General features: G+C 45.1%; 1 protein-coding gene across 13 annotated transcripts in view; it reads left to right on the top strand.

Annotated features, from left to right (window-relative positions):
* SYNDIG1 (synapse differentiation inducing 1) overlaps nucleotides 1-21,807 on the top strand; it is a 203,902-nt gene that overhangs the window by 58,516 nt on the left and 123,579 nt on the right. For all 13 annotated transcript variants that reach the window (XM_070247872.1, XM_070247874.1, XM_070247875.1 and 10 more), the window contains exon 2: nucleotides 16,382-16,941. In XM_070247872.1, coding sequence (XP_070103973.1) covers nucleotides 16,462-16,941 — 480 coding nt within the window. In that variant the 5' untranslated portion in view covers nucleotides 16,382-16,461. The remainder of the gene's footprint in view (nucleotides 1-16,381; nucleotides 16,942-21,807) is intronic.

Raw genomic sequence — 21,807 nt, 5'->3', positions numbered from 1 at the left:
AACATCCCTTCAAGTATTACTTCTTCACAATATTCTTTATTCTTTCTCTTCTCCCTCGTCTCTGCTACAAGTAATTGAAACTTCTCGGTCTATACTCCATACTTTACCCCTTTATATTTTCTATCATTTTTTCTGTTAATGATGCATTCTGGGTGTTTTTCTCAAATCTATCTTCTAGTTTCCATTTTTTTCTTCAACTGTGTTTATTTTGCTGTTTAAATTTTAATTCTTCTGTTGTGTTTTTCCTTCAAGTAAATTTTCTTTATTTTTTTAAATGTAAACTTTTCATTTTTTCTATTTATTTTTGATAGTCTCTTGTTACTTGCTTATCTTTAAACATTCCTATTTATTTCTATACATATTTTATAAGTTATTTCTATAATTCTACAACTATTTTTATATTTCTACAAATATTTCCATAAGTATTATGTAAATAATTATTCTATATTCTTACTATTCCGATATCTGAAGTCTTTGATTGTCCAAAGCTTTTTTTTTCTGATTCTCACGCACAGTGACATGCAGCTTTTTGTGCATGGTGGTGTTTGATTGTCAGCTCATCACTTGATCTTACTATGTGGTTAAATTTGACGGATTTTCACCACAGAGGTTTGGTTCTATTTCTGCTTGTAGCCGGAGGTCATCGCTTACTTGACACTGTCAGAACCTACAAAACAGTGACTCTCAAAGTGTGCTCCTTGGATCAGCAGTAGCAGCATCACCTGTGAACTTCCTTGAAATGAAAATTTTCAGATCCCACTCCACGCTGAATAGGAAACTCCGCTGGTGGAGCCAAAAGCCTATGTTTTAACAAGCCCTCTGGATTATTCTAATGCATGCTTAAATTTGAGACCACTTCCATAAAGAATCTTAGCTGAGAATGGGGATTCAGTCTCAACTTCTTCATCTCATTTTTCTATCCAGGCTGCATAACATACTGTCATCATCACTGTTCCATTCTAAATCAATGCAACTCTTGCCCCTCCAGTAATTAGTTATGGGGCAACGGTAATCTTTGGGGACTCTCCTTCACAACCAGCAACATCTCAGAGTATATTCTGATCTAAGGTCTTATTTTGTAGTAAGAGAACCCCTCAGAGCCTCTAGTCAACTTAAATGCCAGAAGTGACAGTCTGTCCATTGAGGGTTTAATTTCACAAATGTATTTTTTTATTTCTAAAATTCTAAGTCCTTCATTTTTTAAATGTATTAAACACTTTTTTTAATAGCCTTTATCTGATAGTGTCAAATCTGCAGTCATCGTGATCTAAATTGGTGGTGTTTTTGCTCACCCTTTCTAATTGTAGCTTATTTCCTCATGTGTTTGATCCCAAACTCAAGCCCTGTGTAATATTATCTGTGGACGTTTTCTGAGGCCTGTGTTTAACACATTCTTCTAGAAGGGATTTGCATTTGCTTCTGCCAAGAATCAGGGCAAGGGGATTCCCAGCCCAAAACATTCCAAACTAAGTGTTCCGCTGCGTTTTTCAGGTCATACTGAGAATGTGAAATCTCAGAGTGTGTGTGAGTTCAAGCTTGTGGCTAGAAATTCTCTAAAATGAAGTTACCCCAGCACCCTGCAAAAACAACAGATTACCCACAAGAGTTTTAGAGACTAGAGCACTTTCAAGGCTTTCTCTCCCTCTCAGTCACTGGTGAAGAGGAGGTCTTCTTGCTTGAGTCTGTGTCTGTGTTCACAGTCTTCTCATTGAATTCTTTGACCACGTGGGCAGCCTCCACATCTCTAAACCATAGAGTGGTGTGTGGATTGGGAGTGGGGGTGTCATGGCTGTTGATGGCAATGGTAGCGGTGGAATTACTTGTGCTGATGGTGGTGGTGTTGTTAGTAGTGGTGGTGGTGGTGATGGTGGAATTGTGGGTGGTGGTATGGGAGAGGTTGTGGTAATGAATCAGTCAACTTTGTCTAAGAACCAGATAATAAATATTTTAGGCTTTGTAGGCCATATGGCCTCTGTCACAATTACTTAGCACTGCTTTTGTAGTGCAGAACAGCCATGGGCACATGAGAATGAATGGCTGTGGATGCGGTTCAATAAAACTGTACTTATGGACACAGACATTTGACTCTCTTATAGTTTTCATGTGTCATGGAATATACTTCTTTTCCTTAACCACTTAAAAATATCAAAATCATTCTTGGCTTGTGGGCTGTACAAGTGCAGGTATTAGGCTAGTTTGTTCTATGGGCTGTAGTTTGCCAATTCCTAGTGGAGGTGTTAGTGGTGGGGATGATGGTGGTGATGGTCATGGCGGTGATGGTGGTGAAGTTAGTGGTGGTCATGGTTGTGATGGAGATGATGGTAGTGGTGATGAAGGTGGTGGCAATGTGGGGATAGTGATGGTGGTGGTGATGATGGTGGGATGGTGATGGTGGTAAAGATGATAAAAATGGTAGAGTTGGTAAAGGTCATTATGGAGATGCTATTGGTGAAGAAGCATCCTCCCACAACATTTTCCTTAAAACTGAGACGGAGACTCACAAAGCTAAAGGAAGTTGGCACAACTTTTATGGGCAGCAATGGCCATAATACGTAGGTTTTCTCGTTTCCAGTATCACAAAACTTCTTCTGCACATCTCTGACCATTAGTGAATCAGATTTAGAATTCCCGTGGACTCTTTCCCGGAGGTTCTATGAAAAACCCTTGCTTGCCAGCAGAAGTTTGGATTGGCTCTGTGAGCAGGAAGTCCCAGGCCACCAAAAATGATAAGGTCGATGATACAACATTTTGCAGTTGTAATGTGTCATTTAAATGTTAAGTAACAATAACTGATCTTGTTCTGAATGCTTCATTAACTGTCTCCACTGCCAAATCATAGGCTTTTCTATGTGTTTGTGTTAAAGACAAATTTTAATTGCTTTAATGAGGATTTGCAAGCAGCTCTTTTCTCTCAACACTTGGGCTTTGGCGGAAAGACATACATTATTTGCATAGCAAAGGGAAGAATGCTGTTTACACAGAGGCTGCGAACAGTGTTGGGGCTTAGGAAAGACCCAGCACAGGTGTCCTCCTAATGCTTGGCTTAATTGAGCTGCATGCGGAGGGATTAGAGTGTCAGGAGCACTTCCTGCCTGTCACACATCCCAGCATCCTGGCTAAACTAACTTGCTCCTAATCAGTTGCGTAGAGTTTGCTCTATCCTGTTTCTACTTGGAGACGCTGCTCGAAGGGTTGCTTTTGTGTTAAATGTGACTGTTCCTGCACCAAGTCTTTGGCACATAAGGTTCTTCATCAGCCATAGAGGTACCAGCATCAGATACTACTTTATAAAATTCCTCCCACCCCACCCATAAACAGATCCTGAGCCCAGCAGTGCAGGTCTCTGAGTCTCCCTGTGGGAGGGGTGTAGGGGTCACAGTAGGGGTGGGGGGAGAGACACAGAGATTTTAAAATCCAGAAGTGTTCACAGGCTCAGTAAAAAGGGGAACTAATGTGAGAGAGCTGTAGTGCTTCCGTTTGTCTTTACTTCTTTGTTCGTGCCTTTGTTTGGAAATAATTACACTTACAACACTGGTCCCCAGAGCTTTCATTTGATTTTTTCCTAGTTATTTCCTCAGAGCAAAGCATCTATTAAACATTACAGACAAGTTTCAGAAAAATGCAACCTATAACGTACAATCCCAGTTTCTATAAGGATAGGTCCATGTATAATTCTGCTGTGATCATCATATACAGTTGCTGGGGAGCATGCCGGGGTTCTTTAAAAAGGGTGTGTGTTGTTGGGGCAGGAAGCAGACGGAAGAGAAGAGTGCTCAGCTCCTATCTTTGGCGAGGAAGGCGGGGCCTTTGGCTACAGCATGGGCTACCGTTTCTGATGTGGAACTCAGACCCACTGGGCAGCTGCTGCACTTGGGCGTCTGAGCTCCGCTTCACAGCAAGGACGCAGGCTCAGCCTCCAGTATCCCCTTCCTTCAGCTGGCCACACGACCTGGCTGCCAGTGGAGTTTCTCTGGTCCAGCTGATGTTTAGAAACCCCGCCTCTGCTTCGTGAACATGGATGGTGTCTGTCACTATGTTCCAGGCTGTACGTGAAATGCCTTTCCCTCACTCCACGGTGCAGACTGAGGGTTTGTTTTGCTTTGTTTGTTTTAAGACAATTTCGTTTTCACTATGTGTTTTCCAGAAAAATAATGCACTATTTTATCAACCACTCAGCTAGAGAAATGCAGTCACGATTATTGGTCTAGTGTTACATAGGAGCTCAAAGATAACAACCACTCCTCCAATAAAAGCAATAAAAAAAATGCAGCCTATCCATGTAATGGCTTATTATTCAGCCATTAAAAGGAATGAAGTGCTAAGACATACCATAACATGGATGAGTGAAAGAAGCCAGTCACAAAGACCACATGTTGTATGATTCTATTTATATGAAATGGCCAGAATAACATGTATAGAGACAGAAAGTAGATTAGTGGTTGCCAGGAGCTGGGGAAGGGAGGATGGGGAGTGGTTGCTAATGGGTATGAAGTGATGGACCTATTCTGGAATTATATAGTGGTGGAGATTGCACAACTCAGTGAATATACTACAACCACAAAATTGTACACTTACACGTTAAGTGGGTTTTATGGTATGTGAATTATATCTCAATAATGCGATTATTTTAAAACATGAATGAACTTACTGATTAAAGCAAAAGAGAGCAGCAGAATCAGGATCTTCCTGACATGCCACCTGCCTTCAGACGTGAGAGCTGGTGGTGCGGGCCCGCAGGCGGACGTGCTTCCCCAGCTTTTGTGTTCCTCCAACTTGAGTGAGGAGACTGTAAACCTTGGAGTCAGGGATACCTGGGGTCAAATCCCACCATTTCTACTTCCTTGTTGGAGGATTTTTTCTGCTTGCATTTAGGTTATCTGCTGTTATGATTTAGGACCTTGTGGAATTTGAAAGACACCAGCAGAGACATGACGCCAGGCTGAATCCCTGAGGTTTCTGGGGGCATTCGTTTTCTTGGTGAAGAGTTGGTGAGTCAGGGTCTTATCCTGTGCCCTAGAGGCCAGAAAACCTAATTCTTTCTCAACTGGTGAGAATCCATGTTTTAGAGGGCAGGCTTAAATCATCCCACCGCCTGAGACTGCTCTACAGAATCAGATTGCCGATTTATTGATTAGCAGTGAGGAATTATGCTCTGGGGGACTGAGGACATAAAGCCTGTGTGACCCTATACACCCTCTCCCTGTAATAAGGCAGCTTATGAATTTTCAGAGAGAATTAACTGTCTCTTGGGCCTGTTTTTGATTTTTGATTTAAAATGTGTTCACCCAAGCCAGCACGAGACCCTTCGATCTCTCTGGCCTAGGAGGCCTTCCATCTCTTTATGGTGGCTTCTGTTTGGGTGTGTGAAGGCAAACATGTGCCCTCTTCTCCAAGTTCTGACAAGAGAAACAAGTTGCAGTCATTCGATAATGTCATAGATTTGTGTGCTCACAGATGTGCAGGTGGCTGGCTTGGTTCTCTTCTCTATCCAGAAGTGGTGGTGGTGCCTCACAGGCTTGTTGGACAAGAGTCTGATGCCCTGGCTTCCTTCTCCAAGAAGGAGGCCCCAAGATGAGAATCTAGGAGCACCAGTAGAGGAGCAGGGAAGTGAGACAGGAAAGGAAGAGGCAGACAAAGGATGCATTATGCAGCAAGGTAACCTCTGGACACCTGGCGCTCAGGCCTCCTGGGCCTGTGGGAGAGTGTGCATGACACCCACCTCAGACTGTCCCACCCAAGGGACAAAGATGCTGGGCATTTATCCATCAACTCCCCATCTGTCATGGCCGAAGCTGCAGCAGAAGCCTTAAGCCCTCTGACCTGGCCTGTGTGAGCCAAGATGGCACCAGCAGTCCCTGGAATGGTGGAAGCCAGGGCACGGAGTGCGTCACCCATGGGTTCAACTCACCTGATATATGTGAATTCATCATCATCCCCCAACTTTCCCAAACCCGTCTCTCACCCATTGGTTCCTACCTTGATAAATAGCACCTCAGTCCACCCAGGGCCTGGGCCAGAAGCAGGGGTGCCTTATCTTCACTTCCTCTACCTCTATCCCATTATGCATATTCAAGAAAGCACCCAGACCTGTTGATTCTTGCCTCCTACATGCCTTCTGGACTGCACACATCTTTCCATCCACACCTCTTCCTGTGGTCCAGCCACCAGCACCTTCGCCTGGATTCCTGCTTCCAGCCTTCTCAGATGCACATCTAAGGGCCTCTCCTCTCCATCCCGCTCGTTGCTAGACTCCTAAGGTTGTCAGGACAGGCTTCAGTGCTCCTGTCACCATTCTCACCCTCCCATCTCTCCCAACCCTGTGCTCCATCCAGCTCCACTGGCCTCTGTCCTTCTTGTTCCATGCCTTAGAGCTCCAAAGAAAGCATTTGACATGCTGTTCCCTCAGTCTGGAACACCTTGCCTTTTGGTTTTGACCCCTACTCCTCCCCACCCTTCAAGTCTTACCTTTAGTGGCGTCTCCACGGGAAGCTCTTTCTAAAGCCCTAGGCTGGGTTATTGTGCCCAGTTATCATCTAATCTCACAAGGTGGGCCTCTCCTTGTCTAGAGCACTGGGCATAATTTAGTATGTGTGCAAAGATGGCCTTTCTCCTGGGCTGTGAGCAGCATCCTGACCAGATGGCCTTCTGGTCCCTCAACTCCGCCACCATGCTCAGCACACTTCCCATTCACAATCGTGCCCACTAAATGCATGTCAGGTGGATGCATGGAAGTGCCCCATACGTGCCTGCTGTGTGCTAGGAGCTGGATACATGCAGACTTCCTTCCTTCTCTGGTTTTGGGGAGAGAGTTCGAATTCCTCGTTTTGAAAGTTTTATAGGTGACATTGCATTGGGGGTTGAGGACACCTTTGCTCAGGCCATGGTCCACTCTGGAGAGCTGGCTTTTGTGCCCCCGGAGCCTGACTTTCCAACTGAAGGGCAGTTTTTGCTTGTATGAGAGATGATTGTCCCTTGCGGGTGGGGGTGTTTGCTGGCCCAGGTTGAGAAAGGCTCCCACATCCAGACTCATAGGAAAAGCTGCTCCTATTCTCTTTAGATATTATTCTCATTAATTAAAATAGGCTGTTACCTTTAATCAAAACAAGGATGAGATGGGAATCATTATCTGCTTTTAGGCAGGAGCATAGGAGTCTGCTGACATTCACTCATGGCTTATGTGCAAACACGTCCTAGGTGAGAAGAGGACAGAGTGGTAGCTCTTTGTCCAAAGGAAGTTCTAGGAAATTGCTTGAGGAAAGTCTAACCCTCATCATCGAGGGTGTAGAAATGTGCTTTTCTCCTATACAATTTGGAATTTCTGTCTGGAATAGTTTCTTCATAAGTGAAAAGTTTATTTATAAATCAAGAAAAGCCAGTAACATTCTAAGATAGGTGAGCTTTTAAATTACCCATCTTTCTGGGCTGGTGACTAAACGAGTGGTTTCTCTTGATTGATAAAGAAGAATGTTTTGTTTTCATCAGTGAAGTTCTTGTCGCATGTATTTCTGGGCCCAGTTGTGGCCTATATTGGCAAAACATCATTAGTTATTCATCACGCACTTGTGGACCCAATGAATAATCTAGGACTTGTCATCAGACTTGCACGGGTGGTTGAGTGGGTCTCTGACCTGGAGGAGCTCACAGACCAGTTGAGGCCAAGCCCTGTCCAAGGTGAATCACAGGGAGCATGGCAAGTGTTGTCACAGAGGCCTGACCTGGACGCTGCTCCACGATGGGGGTGATACCTGAGCAAAGCCTCTGTGGAGTTAGTGGGCAGCTGAGGGGAGAGGACAAAGGCAGGAGAGTGCGACAGACTCAGGTGGTCTCAGCACACACAGAGGCCAGTTCCAGCAGACATTTGTCTCTGCAAAAGTGAGAAGCTGGGCATCCCGAGTCTGGTGTGGGGTCCAGTGTGATGGAAGGTGAGGCTGGAATGGGGCATCAGGAACAGACCCAGACCTTGTAGCCCAGGCTGAGGCCTGGAGTGTGGATAGTGGGCCCACCTGAGCCTTTCCAGGAGAGACATAATCAGAAGTGCAGCCCCTGCACTCGTGGGCCTGGGGAGGGATTTGGCAAACAAGAAAGTTTGTGGACTCAAATAGGACTGTCCATAATTTTTGTACGAAAATGAACCACCATGAATAAATTTGGGAAATTATTCATAAACATCTCTGCTTTCAGTGTCTTTTGAAAAGTTAGAAGTGGCAATGTGGAAAGGCATTCCAGCATGGGGACTGGCAGCAGGAGTCAGGAGCCAGCAGCTACCCCTCCAGGCTGGTGGCAGTGTGCCCTGGGCCACTGCGGGCAGGTGTCAGACCCTTTCTGGGTGGCCTGAATCTGAAGGGCATCTCTGAGGAAAAGCAACAAAATTGGTGACTGGATGGTGTGGAGGTGGTGGAAAAAAGAGTTAAGCTTGGCTTTGAACTTGGAAATTGAAGGAATGAGTGATGCGAGAGTGATTTTCAGACTAGATTTAATGGCAACAGAAGCACCGAGAATCAAATGCCAAACCAACCAAAAAATCAACCAAAAAAATGGGCGGGGGACCCAAAAATGCTACCCTCAGCCCTGCTCTCAATTCTCCTGCCTCCATTATTTCCTGTTTTGCCTGTTTTCTCTTCCTGGATGGCTCCTCTGTCTTGGAGGCTATTCATAACTATTTTTCCACAAATTATTCAGAAACGATTTCAGGTAATTTCTCATCTCTGACCCGAGTAGTAATAGGGTTTGGGGCCAGCTCTTGTTCCTAGACTCCTCCTGGATGAGCCGCGCTCTGCCTCCAGATGGGGGAGCCCAGGCTCTCTGTGAACAAGCTGTAGTTACCACTCAGCGTGTGGTACTCAGAGACCCCCAGGCGAGCAAGGCCGCAGGTGCCCTTACTAATCCCAGGGGCCAGGTCCTGGGGGTTGTGCAGTGAGCTCCAAGCACCTGGCCAGGAGTTCTCCCTGGGCTTTTGGGAGACAGCCACAGGCCACATAGCCACTTCAGTGTTAGAAGCCCAGTGTGTCATTCACAAACATCCTCACCCAGGTGATCCTAGCTGAACACAGTCTTCTGGAAAGTGGCAAACCACACACAGCCTGGAAGAATGCTTGTACTTGAGAGGAGCGAGTGAGACGGACACACAGCGTGCCTGCGTTCGGCACCTCCTGCCACCCCTGCCCCACACAGGACCCCATCAGTTAGAAGGGAAGAATTCGCTGTGTGAAGCCCGCGTTTCCAGCAGGGTCTCCAGGACCTGTGTCCCTCGGGAAGACCTCTGTTGGCTGGAGTGACGGCAGCACAGGAGCTGCTGGTTGTGGAATCCTCCCCACTGCCATGGCTGCTCACAGTGCCTCCTTACAATCCACTTGTCCAAGAGATGAGATACACAAAGCACAGGAATCTGGAATCAGTGCTCCCTTGGTTCCTGCCACCCTGTGGGTTCCCACAGGGCCTCAGGCCCTTCTCACTGCCCAGAAGCCAGCTTCATTCACTGCCCGGGGCATCAAAGCCAGATGGCCCGTGTCTCCTATGCTTCCTCTGGGCCCATTCCCCACACCAAGCACAAATCCATCTACCTAGGCTGCCTCTGTGTTGAGCACACTCCACACAAAGCCTTTCTTCACCTGTTGATCAAACATTCTTGATCAAAGTGAATGTTTTATCTGTGCGTTGGCATTCAAGACCTTCCAAATAAGGCCCCTCCCCTCCTTCGGTTGCACCCCTTTCTGTTAGAATTTCACCAAAATCTACCTGTACACGTCCCTTCTCTTCGCCTTTGTTTCATGCTGTTCCCTCTGCCTGAAACATCTTTCTTACACATCCTCGCCTGTTGATTTTTAAAAAAACTCTTTGTTATAGAAAATTTCAAACATACATGAAAGTAGAGAGAATTGGTCGGGACCCATCAACCAAGTTCATTGATTACCAACCCATGGCCAGGCTTGTTTTCTCTGTGCCCTACCCACTGCTCCTCCCTATCCGGATGAGGTTTTAACAAATCCCAGACATTATATCATTTATTTCATCTGTAAATACTTTAGTGTGAGTCTCTAAAAGTAGCTATCTCTTTTTTAATCCTCATCGTGTACTTTCAAAAAATTAACAATACCTAAATAAATTACGGGAACTCCATAGTATCAACTATCCAGCCAGTGCTCTCACTTCTCCAAGGTCTTAATATGCAAACCCATATGCATATATGTATAAATCAGACATTTATGGGTACATATGTGTGTACACATGTGTATGTGTGTATATATACATGTACATACACATATGCATATAAAAAATCTCAATTTATTTGCTTGAATTAGATCCAAATAAGATTAATATATATAATTAGTTGCTATGTCTTCTGTCTTTTTAATCTATAGAATCTTTCTCTATCTCTATCTCTCTCTCTGCTTCTTAATCCTTACAATTTCTGGGTTATTTTCCCTGTAGAGTTTACCACATTCTGGATTTCGCTGATTGCATATACCCATGATGTCATCGGGCATGTTCTGTCCTCTAAATTTCTTATAATTGGTAGTTAGATATAGAGATTTATTAAAATAAGATTGTTTTTTGTTGTGTTTTGTTGGCAAGAAGACTTCATAGGTGATGGCATGTATTTCCACAGAAGGCATGTAATGTCCGTTGTCTTTATTTTTGTCATGCTAGTAGCCATTGACAGCTACCAGCACTTACATAACATCTCTCTGCTAATTTTCGTCATAGCTTATATTCAGTTAGTTTCCCCAGGAAGATCTCATGTGAACAAATGCCTCCAGTGCTTTCATGTCACCTTACCTTCAGCCTTAAACTTGAAGGTCAATTTGACTACATATAAAATCTTTGACTGACGTTTGGTTGCCTTGAGTATGTTCAGTCTTCTCTGCATTGGCTTCTGTTATAAAGCATTTTTGCTCACAAGTCTGATGACAATCTGAGTTTCTTACCCTTTTTAGTGACTCAGGTTTTTTCCCTGAATAGCCAAAGGTGTGTTTATGTTTGTTTCTTTTTCTTTAAGGTTTAGTAGATTTGCTACAATTTATATTGGGGCCGGTCATAATGGGTCTGTTTTCCCAGATGCTTATTGTCACCTTTCAACATGTGTTTCAGGAGTTTTCTTCAATCGTAGTTTTAGTATTTGCTGTCATCCATTGTTTATTCTCTTCTCCAGTCTCCTTTTATATGCACATTGTACTTTCTTTGCCTTTATTGTATATTTATCACTTTCTTTCAAAATATTTTTAGCGCTTTAAATGCACACAATGAAATACACGTCTTCAGTGCTACAGTTTGATTAGTTTTGGCAAACGCATACATCTACATAACCTCTGCTTTCCCAAGATACGGAGCATTTGCATCACCTCAGAAGATTCCCTCGTGCCCTTTCCACAAAAGAGTCCTCCCCACCCTGAGTCAAACAGTGTTTTTTGGTTTTTGTTTTAGGGTATGGTTTTTTGGTGAGGAAGATTGGCCCTGAGTTAACATGTGTTGCCAATCTTCCTCTTTTTTTTTTCTTCTCCCCAAAGCCCCGGTACATAGTTGTATATCCTAGTTGTACGTACTTCTAGTTCTTCTCTGTGGGATGCCGCCTCAGCATGGCTTGACAAGCAGTGTGTAGGTCCACACCCAGGATCCGAAACAGTGAGCCCTGGGCCACGGAAGTGGGGCATGTGAACTTAACCACTATGCGACCAGGCCAGCCCCTCCAACAGTGTTTTGGTTGTTTCCATAATACAACACTTTTGTCTACTCTAGAAAAATTTCGTATAAATTGAAGTAGTCATGGTTTTTTTTTTATTTAAAACATTTTTCTATTTTCCACGTTCTGTTTCTTTTAAGGTAAGATCCACTGCATTTATTCACTCCTGTGTCCCTTCTGGTTTAGCCTTGATTTCTGAAATTATTTTTGCTTGCATTTCTAATTCTTTCCTGAGTTCTGTTCACATCTCTTTCTGTTCTCAAATTACATTGCTTCTGATTTTTCCCCCAATTCTGATTTATGTTGTTCTCTCACAATTTCTATTATTTTTGCAATCCCTTTTAGCTCATTTTAAAATATTAGACTTCAGTTTCATGTTGGCATGGCTTTCTGGTATGTTCAGCCTAACTACTATTGCAGTGGTTTTTGTCATTGCTTTCTTTTTCATTGATTCAACTTTTTTTTTTTTAGGAAGATTAGCCCTGAGCTAACATCTGCTGCCAGTCCTCCTCTTTTTTGCTGAGGAAGACTGGCTCTGAGCTAACATCCATGCCTATCTTCCTCCACTTTATATGTGGGATGCCTACCACAGCATGGCTTGCCAAGTGGTGCCGTGTCTGCACCCCGGATCTGAACCAGCGAACCTCGGGCCGCCAAAGCAAAACGTGCAAACTTAACTGCTGCACCTCCAGGCTGGCCCATCAACTTTTAATGTTAGGAACTCATCTTTCTATCTCTAGCAGCACCTGACACAGTGCATTGAAATAATAAGCAATTGATAAATACATATATATAAACATACATACATATATATATATTTTTTTTAGTGAGGAAGATTGGCCCTGAGTTAACATCTGTTGCCTGAGCTAACATCTGTGCCAATCTTCCTCTATTTTGTATCATGCTGGGTCACCACCACAGCATGGCTTGATGAATGGTGCATAGTTCTGTGCCTGGGATCCTAACCCACAAACTGTGGGCTATCGATGAGGAGCATGCAAACTTACCCACTACGCCACTGAGCTGGCCCTGATAAAGACATATTTTATTGAACTGAAACCTAGCCTATTGTGATCAATGTGAGATTTTTCTCACCTTGTGGAAATACCTCATCCCATAAAACTCCAAGACTTGAGGGCCAAGAGGTACGAATCATAGAGCTGAAAGGGACCTTTCAGCTTCTCTTGCTCAACTGCTTTATCAATAATTCCACTTTCAGAAGGAACTAGCCCAAGATCATACAGACATTTAGTAGCAAATCTGAGGCTGCGTCCCTGGCGTCTTGATTCTTATTGTAGTGCTCTTTGTATCACGGCAGTCTCAAAGTAAAGAGAAATGTGTTCCTCAGCAATAGAATATTGGTGCAGGTGTTTCTCACCTACTTCTGTCTTTTTCTTGTACAGTCCCTATCAATTTTCTTATCCACCTGATATTTACCCACACTTGTGGGCAGGAGGGTTCTTCCAGCAGTAGTACAGAGAGCGAGACCCATGGCAGGAGGAGTGAGGGGGTCACACTCAGGGACAAGGAGCCCTTCTTCACTGCCCCCACTGCCAGCTCAGGAAGGCAGCAGGTGTAGCCTGGGGCCAGCATTGTACCTCAACCAGCTGCCCCTAAAGACTAACAAAAACAGATTTCAAGGCCAATTTCACCACAGGTTGAAATTGGGAGCCCAGCTGAGTTTGCAGCCCAGAAAGAGTTTGTCAACAGAAGGCAGCATCCTAGACATAGCAGAGGCCATTCAAGCAGAAATAAAGGATCAAGTGAGAAGCTTTCCTCTTTGCAGCCACTGGTTCTGAGTGTGGTGGACTGAGGAAAAGATACAGAATAAGCAAAGTATGATTTGTTATATAAGGTAGCCAGTTATATAATTAGGTACCTGTTATGGAGAGCCTTGGAGGAAGAGCACAGTGCCTGGGTAAGACTCCAGACAGCCCTGGCGAGGAGCCTGCGGGATTGCTGAGCTGGTAGCAGCCCTGGAGGCGTTCTTTCCCCGTGTTCTCTCTAAGCTGCTAAACTCAGGCTTGAGCAAAGGCTGTCAGCAGGAGTGGGTAGAAGAGAACACAAAGGAAATGAGCTAATGGGACTTGTGAAGTTAAAGACAATATATATGACAAGCCTGTCTGTGTTAAAAGAAATATTGAAGGACAATGCAGTGACAAAAATAAAATTCCACTAATTTCAGCCCCTTTCACTCAGATGTAATCATAATCTATGACACTCAAAGTAGGAAAAGTTCACTTCAAGAAGAAAAAATGGTCTTTAAGAATGCAAATTGTTGGAGCCAGCCCGGTGGCACAGCGGTTAAGTTTGCACATTCTGCTTCTCAGCAGCCTGGGGTTCGCCGGTTCGGATCCCGGGTGCAGACATGGCACTGCTTGGCGCGCCATGCTGTGGTAGGCGTCCCACATACAAAGTAGAGGAAGATGGGCACGGATGTTAGCTCAGGGCCGGGCTTCCTCAGCAAAAAGAGGAGGACTGGCAGTAGTTAGCTCAGGGCTAGTCTTCCTGAAAAAAAAAGAAAAGAAAAGAGTGCAAATTGTTTGATATATTTACTTGAATACTTAACAAAAGATAGTAATTAATCAGTTGTAAAATCGAGCCAACTTGTACCACAGGCCAAAACGTGCAGTATACAATATAGAACAGCGTCCTTCAACTCTAAGGTGCACAACAGTCACTGTGATCACGTGCAAATGCAGAGTCTGAGTCAGTAGTTCCAGGGGGCGCTCAAGCGGCTGCCTTCCTAACAAACTCCCAGTTCTCAGCTGGGACTTTGGGTGGCAAACTCTAGAAAGCATCTAAGAGACCTACGCTGGTCTTCCTCAAGATGCCATAACATCAAATTCACGTCTGGGGCTGTGCAGCTCAAGGAGGTCACTCAGTAGGGATAATTCTAATCACGTAACACTTGAGACTGTTTGTTTCAACACATGTTCGTTGAGTACCTGCTGCATACCAGGTGCTAGCAAGGGAAAGGGTAACCCTGGCTCTTTGGTCTCAGGGAGCTCCTGGACAGGGGCAGGGGCAGGGGCTGGGAGAGGGTGTTTGCGTTAGTAGCTGTCAAGCTGGCAGAGAAGGAGGCAACAGGAACTATACAGCTTCTGAGAATACACCAGAAAAGGAAGAGGTTTCTCTGGCTAGGAGAGAGCAAGTGATTCCATTGGAGAGGTGGAATTTGGACAAACGCAACCAAATGTCTTTTATAAGATACCTACAATGGATCTAGGTAGAAGAGCTAAGACTGAGAAACCAAACTGAATATCAAGAAGGTTGTTCTAGTCTTGGTCGTACATCCAGAGATCACAAACCACATGGGGGGCCCAATTGTGGGATCACCCCAGTGCCGTCTCTGTGGAAGGAGGAAGATTAGAGAAGTTGAGTAGTTGGACCAGAAATACCTCAACAAGCATGTTGTACCAGCCTGGAAGATGGTTGAGCACAGATATGATGCCCGAACACATGTGCCTTGCATGTTGCCGGTGCTCAAAAGATCTTGTTCAAATAGTTTAATTAATGGTTTTAAATTGCAGATTGTGAATGTGCCTCCAGAGTGGAATACTTCTTCGTGCCACGTAAGCAGAGTAGCAGTGTGTTTTTGGACCTCTCTTAAATCTGACACAGAGTACGTTGATAATACCCGCCATCTCTCAGTGCATTTACATACTGTAGTTTGAGTAGTCATTTGTCAACTCTGTTAAAACTGTTATTTTCCAATGAGTCACAAAGGTGTCCTCTCTATCTCTCCTCCTCTGGTAAGTCTGGAATTTTAGATTCCTGCAACTACCACCAAATAAAGCCATTACAATATAAGAAAATTCTTAAACCTCAGAGAAAGCCAGAGCACCTGAAGTCCCCAAGATGAGGTTTCCTTACATAATAATTATTAACTTGCAAAGAGGAAATTCATTCTTTATCTCCAAAAATCATAAGCTTGGTTACCTTCTTTTCTTTTTTTTTTTAACATTTGAAACCCTGAAAAGGAACATGATCCAGGGAGAAACAATTTAGAGGACTCCTTAACTACATCCCAAATTTGAGGATGTTTCTCCAAGTAGAGCCCCATTAAGGCAGGAAGTTTCTAGTCTGACTTCTGGGACTGTGCTGGAAGGCCAGTAGGCATGCGTGAGTGTTGAGATAGTTCTAATAGGTACTTTAGAATGTGCTAGAATGTACATGTGAGTGTTGCCTCAGTTGGGGAATTTTGTCCATATGCAGTACTAATGGTGTGGGTCTTCCTGTCATTTATCTTTTAAATCTGTGTGGGACATTATTTTAGACCCTTTCTTCCTTGAGTGTGTGTTTTCTACTCATGAGTATCCATGGATCTTCCGCATTGCAGGTTTACGGCCTTATCTTCCCTGTGGGCTGGTCTGATGCTAATGGAATGGATTTACCTGTGGGTTTCTGGATGTCTGCTGGCAATCCTAGGTTTCTCTAGAGCTGCAGTTCCTGCAGAGTCTCCTTCATTTGGAAGCAGAGCCTTTATAGAGATTCAAGTAATCCATTTCTGGCTTGCGCTGGCTGGCTGCCCTGATAGAGAGCCTTTTATAAATTGCGGGCATAGGCAGGACTGGAATATCGTCTGATATTCCCAGCTACTGTGCATATCAGCTGACTAGTGCCTCTGAGAGAAGGGGCTGAGTGATTAGCTCTTTTTCAGGTATGATTTCCATGTCTCATCTCTGTTTCTTCCTCCTCCAGGAGATATGGGTCCCCTGAGGCAAGTGTGACCCTGGAGTCCAGCCCACCAGCCTGACGCCCAGTCGGGCAGGGAAAGCACTATGGATGGCTTGATTGAACAGAAGAGCATGCTGGTGCACAGTAAAATCAGCGATGCCAGCAAAAGGAATGGCTTAATTAACACCAGAAACTTCATGGCCGAGAGCAGAGACGGCCTGGTGTCTGTTTACCCAGCACCCCAGTACCAGAGCTGCCGGGTGGGGGGCAGTGCAGCACCGGCCACCCTGGACGGCAGCAGGAATGAGCCAGTCCAGCAGCTGCTGGACCCCAACACTCTGCAGCAGTCGGTAGAGTCCCGCTACCGGCCCAACATCATCCTCTACTCGGAGGGCGTGCTGCGCTCCTGGGGGGATGGCGTGGCTGCCGACTGCTGTGAGACCACCTTCATTGAGGACCGGTCACCTACCAAAGAGAGCCTGGAGTACCCCGAAGGGAAGTTCATCGACCTCTCTGCCGATGACATCAAAATCCACACCCTCTCCTATGACGTGGAGGAAGAAGAGGAATTCCAGGAGCTGGAGGTCAGAGGATGTACTTGTCATAGGCCTTTGGGAATGAGGTGGAAGGAATTGGTGGGGACCCTTGAGCACCTGGCAAGAGTTAGGGAATGAAACTTGAGTGTGAAAATGCAAAGAAACTGCAGCATTCTTGGTGCCCCTTAACTCTTGAATATTTGTGGCAGATGGAAAGAGTAAAGAAAGACTAGATGACCAAGACCCAGTGGGGGCTTCAGCAGGGATTCTGGTCAGAGATAACCCAAGGATGGGGCTACAGATGGATTTAATGGTGGCCAGCACTAGCAGGTCAGTTGGGGATCCCTGCTAACACCCCACCCACAGGAGAGAGAGGTCATTGGCCAGTGAGCAAGGTGAGAGAGGGGCACATGGTTCTAGGACACAGGAGGCTGGAAATGTGTGTGTCGGAACACTGTGGGAAGTGTTTTTGCTGCCACATATGGTTTCCTCAATTTGGCATTCCAAAGTTTCTACTAAGGTATCATTGGCTAGCTAAAACCTGCTGGAAGAAATAGTAATTGATCACCTAAAGGGAAGATGAGTTGAATTATTACAGAAATCACTTCTTCAGTAGACTGGAGGGCAGGTGAGGATATGTGGATTACATGCTTAGAAATGCGCAGTTGGACACACTATAACACGAACATGGCACAGCAGCTGCCGCTTGTGCAGCTAATCCCTTCTTTGATGCAGCCCCCAGTGGGAGGGCGAGCGACACTGCACGGGTCTGAACAAAAGCTGTATGTTTGTCAAACTTGGGAGGCCAGTGCCCAAGCTTAAGGAAGTAATTCAGTTGCCGTGAGGGTAATGGGTGTTCCTCCAGCATGTGAGTGGCAGGGAAAGAACGTCCATATTTTCAGTCAGTTTAGAGAGGAAGGACCTTCAGGAGGAAACATGTGGTCAAAGGGAGAGGAAGTTTGTTTTCAACTAAGGGAGGCTAGAACATTTGTAGGCGGAGGGGAAACGTTCAGGACAGAGAATGCAGGATCAGGGCTAGGGAGCCATCCTGGGGAAGCAGAAGATGTGTGTGGAAGCATGTCCGCAGAAGTTCTGGCCTTTCACAAAGTCAGCATACTGCTTATCTGAGAGAGAAGAGAAGGGTGGAGAGTGCTCTGGATGGAAGAAGAAATGAAGGGCCGTCGTTGGCCGAGGGTCGCTGGAGCCAGGGGAGGCTGGGGACATGAGGAGTTCGGAGACACTCAGAGCGATGACTTGGAGAAGTGCCCATTCTGGAAGAGACTGTTGAAGAAACTGCCAAGCTGCAGTGGGGGTCTGTGTGAAGACTTGGTCAGGCCCAGGTCTCCGTGACTTTCTCCAGCGACTTGTGGCTAGAGTTCAGCAGGTGAGGCTCCCAGCAGAGCAAACTCTGGGCTTCCTGCCTGCAAGATGGAGGAGGCAGAAGAAAGCGAGAGGGAGGAGGTTTGGAGTAGAACCAGATCCACACCCGTGGGGCCCAAGACTGGGGAGAAAGCCAGTGAAATCATAAGGAATTGATGGGCCAAGGAGACCAGAAGCATCGGGACTGGAGGTACAATGAAAACAGAAGCTGCTGGGGAGAGAGAGTTTTAGTCAGAAGGGAAATTCAGAAATGGAAAAATAAAATGTGATGTTGTAGCAATTGCTATGACTGGAACCCATGAAACCAACTGACTGGGAGTCAAGAGAAGTTGCCGGAGTGGGAGAGGCCATCCAAGGAGACCTTCAAGCCTTCTGATGACACCTATTAAGGGGAGAGAAAGTGTGAGCTCTGGCTGTGCTAGGTTTTGAGAAAGTTGGGCGAGTTCTTTAGCTTCCGTTCAAAAGCCTCTGTCTAAGTGTCCACTGTATTCGAAAGTCTGTTTTTGCTGAAAGCAAAAGTAAAAATGCTGCTGACCTGCATGAAGTTTTAGGAAGCACTTACACAAAATTGCGATTTCAGCATAACATAGGAGTTATGATGATAGAATACCCAGTCTGCTCTGAGAACATCCGAAGGAGGGCATGGGGCTTTGAGCTCAGTGTGGGGGATCAGGAGTCGATGCAAAGGGGCATTCCCTGCATTGCATCTTGAGGGGGAGAACCAGACTGTTGATAAGAAGGCTCATGGGGAGGTGGTGGGACAATTCCAGTCCAAGGGGGCGTCGTGAGCAGATAAAGCACAGAGGCATCCAACCTAGATCTCCAGGGAACAATAACTGGTTAGAATTGCTGAGCCCTATGGATCATGGTGAGACTGGGGAGACAAGACCAAGAGGAAGTGGGGTCCCATCACTGAGGACCACACCAGCCATCTACGGGAGATTGGATTTTAGGTGAAGTCACAAACCCAGATGTCTACAAGACAGGAAGGACTAGTAATACGGTCAAGAAGGAGCCCTACAGAGGGAAGGGACCTGAGACTGGAGAGCCCAGGCCCATCCACAGCTTCAGCCTTCCTCAGCTTCGGGGTGTGGCTATGCCACAGGACAGGCAGCTGTTGTGGGTGTGGAGAACCACTGAGGGGTTTCAGGCAGGAGGCCATGCTCAGACCTGCAGTTTTGGAAGCTGCTTTGACTGCAGAGTGGGACAAGGGTGTAGGGGATATGGAAGTGAGAGGAGAGGGGGCGTGGGGCTAGGACCAAACTGGCTGCACAGATCCCGTTGGGGGCCTCCTGTAAGAGATGGTGAGAGAGAATCAGAACAGCTTAGAAGTGAAGAAATACTTAGAAGTGAAATTTGCCGTTGTTTGGAGATGATGGGAAGGAGTCAGGCCTCTCCTGTGCAAAGATGTTCCCAAGCTCCTAAGTGCCCAAGTTGGCCAGCAGAGGATTTTCAGCTTTCTTATGAATTTTTGGAAAATCGGCTCCAATATATAATATCCACCAGCCATAAAAAATTTGAGATAGTTACCAAATTGAAAATGCAAGAGAAATTCCTGAAAGTCTCCATCATTCCTTTGTCACTTGTTGGGCTTTTTTCCTCCCCTCCCTCTCATTATGTCCATGCACTTTATATCCGTGTCTGAATAACTGCACTATGCCGAGGTCAGTGGAGATGAACAGGTGATTGGCGTATCTTCTTAGTCCTCAGTTAAATTCCTGTGGCTTTATAATTAACTAAACTCAAAAGAATTTTATTCAAGACTTGCATGCGCTTCTAATTAAGTTTGCAAATAAATACAACCAATATTCACATGCAATTGTTTTCATAGTATTTTTGGCAATCAATTTTTGGCAATCAATTACTGAAGCCATTTTATTGCAACAATTTTCACACAGTAACCTCAGCCAGTAAATGTGGTTTTTGGAACTGGGCAAAGGTCCAAAACCCACTCAGAGACAATCTTTTAAATTAAATGCTAGGAGGTGAGTGGCTGGGGCAACAGGCTTTTCCACCTGGTCAGTCTAAGACCTTGACAGGTAGTACAGGCTCCTGGAGAATTGAGCTCTACTCTGCCACCCAGTTGTGTTTCTCTGTTCTGGCAACAGTAGGGTTAGCCTGTCAGAAACAATTCTTTTAATGATACAGCAACTGGAATCTTTAATCATAATAATATACCTACTGTGTATTAATATTTTTATAGAGACTACTGACTGGTAGCAAGATGGAGCGTGTTGGCGTTTTTACCTTAGCCAGGAAGGGTACAGCCAATGACATCAGTGGAACAAGTTGTTTGAAAGTTGGGCTGCTTCTTAGGCATTTAGTGAGACTTTCTGGTTGACGTCCAAGGGGAAAACCCAAACCAAGAAAGGGCTCCTCCCATAGGCTATGGCGTAAAGAAATGAAGGCATGGTTGTGGCTGCTTTCGCCCCTTCAATGCTGTTTATTACACCCATAGAGGATTTCAGGAAGTCACCCAAAGTGGTTGATTTGGTCCTTTAGGAATTCTGTAAAAACAAAGATATTTTTTCAGCAACATTCTTATATTGCTATGACACTCTTTATTCTGTACTAATGACTGATTAGAAGTATCATCACACATTCAGTAACTCTTCTAAAGTTTACTCTTTTTTCCATTCCATGAAACAACGAAGGAGCATGTATCAGTTAGCATTTGCTGCATAAAAAATCACCCTAAAAGTTAGTGGCTTAAAACAACATCTATTTACTTAGCTCATGATTCTCAGGGTCAGCAATTTGAGTTAGTTTCAGCTGGATGGCTGTTGCTCTGCTGGTCTCACCTGGGTTCCCTCATGGGTGTGTTGTTGGCTGCCACTCATCTAGGCAGCCATACTTGAGAATATTGGCTGGCCATTGGCTGGGGGGACAGTGATGACTAGACCACGTGTCTCTTATCCTCCAGCAGGGCACTTCATCCCATGGCAGTCATGGTTGGGATTTTAACAGCAGCAAGAGAGGATGAGTCCCAGTGTGCAAAGATTTTTCAAGTCTTTGCTTATGTTACACATTATTGTCTTATTGGCCAAAGTGATTCACATGGCCAAGCCCAAAGTCAGTGTGGGGGGCACTATTTAGTGTGACAATGTAGGGAAATGCCAACAAATTGGGTGCCAATCCTGTAGCAGTCTATCACAGAGCAAAAGTTTGGACTATTTGGCATATTGTTTTTTGTTTGTTTGTTTTTATTAAGGTTATAAAAGTTAACATCCTTGTGAAATTACAGTTGTACGTCATTATTAGTCATGTTGTCGGTGCACCACTTCACCCCTAGTGCCCTCCCCCCAACCCCCCTTTCCCCTGGCAACCACCGATCAGTTCTCTTTGTCCATATGTTAACTACCACCTATGAGTGGAGTCATACAGAGTTCATCTTTCTCTGTCTGGCTTATTTCACTCAACATAATACTCTCAAGGTCTATCCATGTTGTTGTGAATGGGACAACTTTGTCCTTTTTTATGGCTGAGTAGTATTCCATTGTATATATATACCACAACTTCTTTATCCAATCATCG

This window comes from Equus caballus, chromosome 22 (genome assembly GCF_041296265.1).
Source record: "Equus caballus isolate H_3958 breed thoroughbred chromosome 22, TB-T2T, whole genome shotgun sequence".
NCBI lineage: Eukaryota > Metazoa > Chordata > Mammalia > Perissodactyla > Equidae > Equus > Equus caballus.
This window is presented reverse-complemented; position numbering and strand designations above follow the sequence as displayed.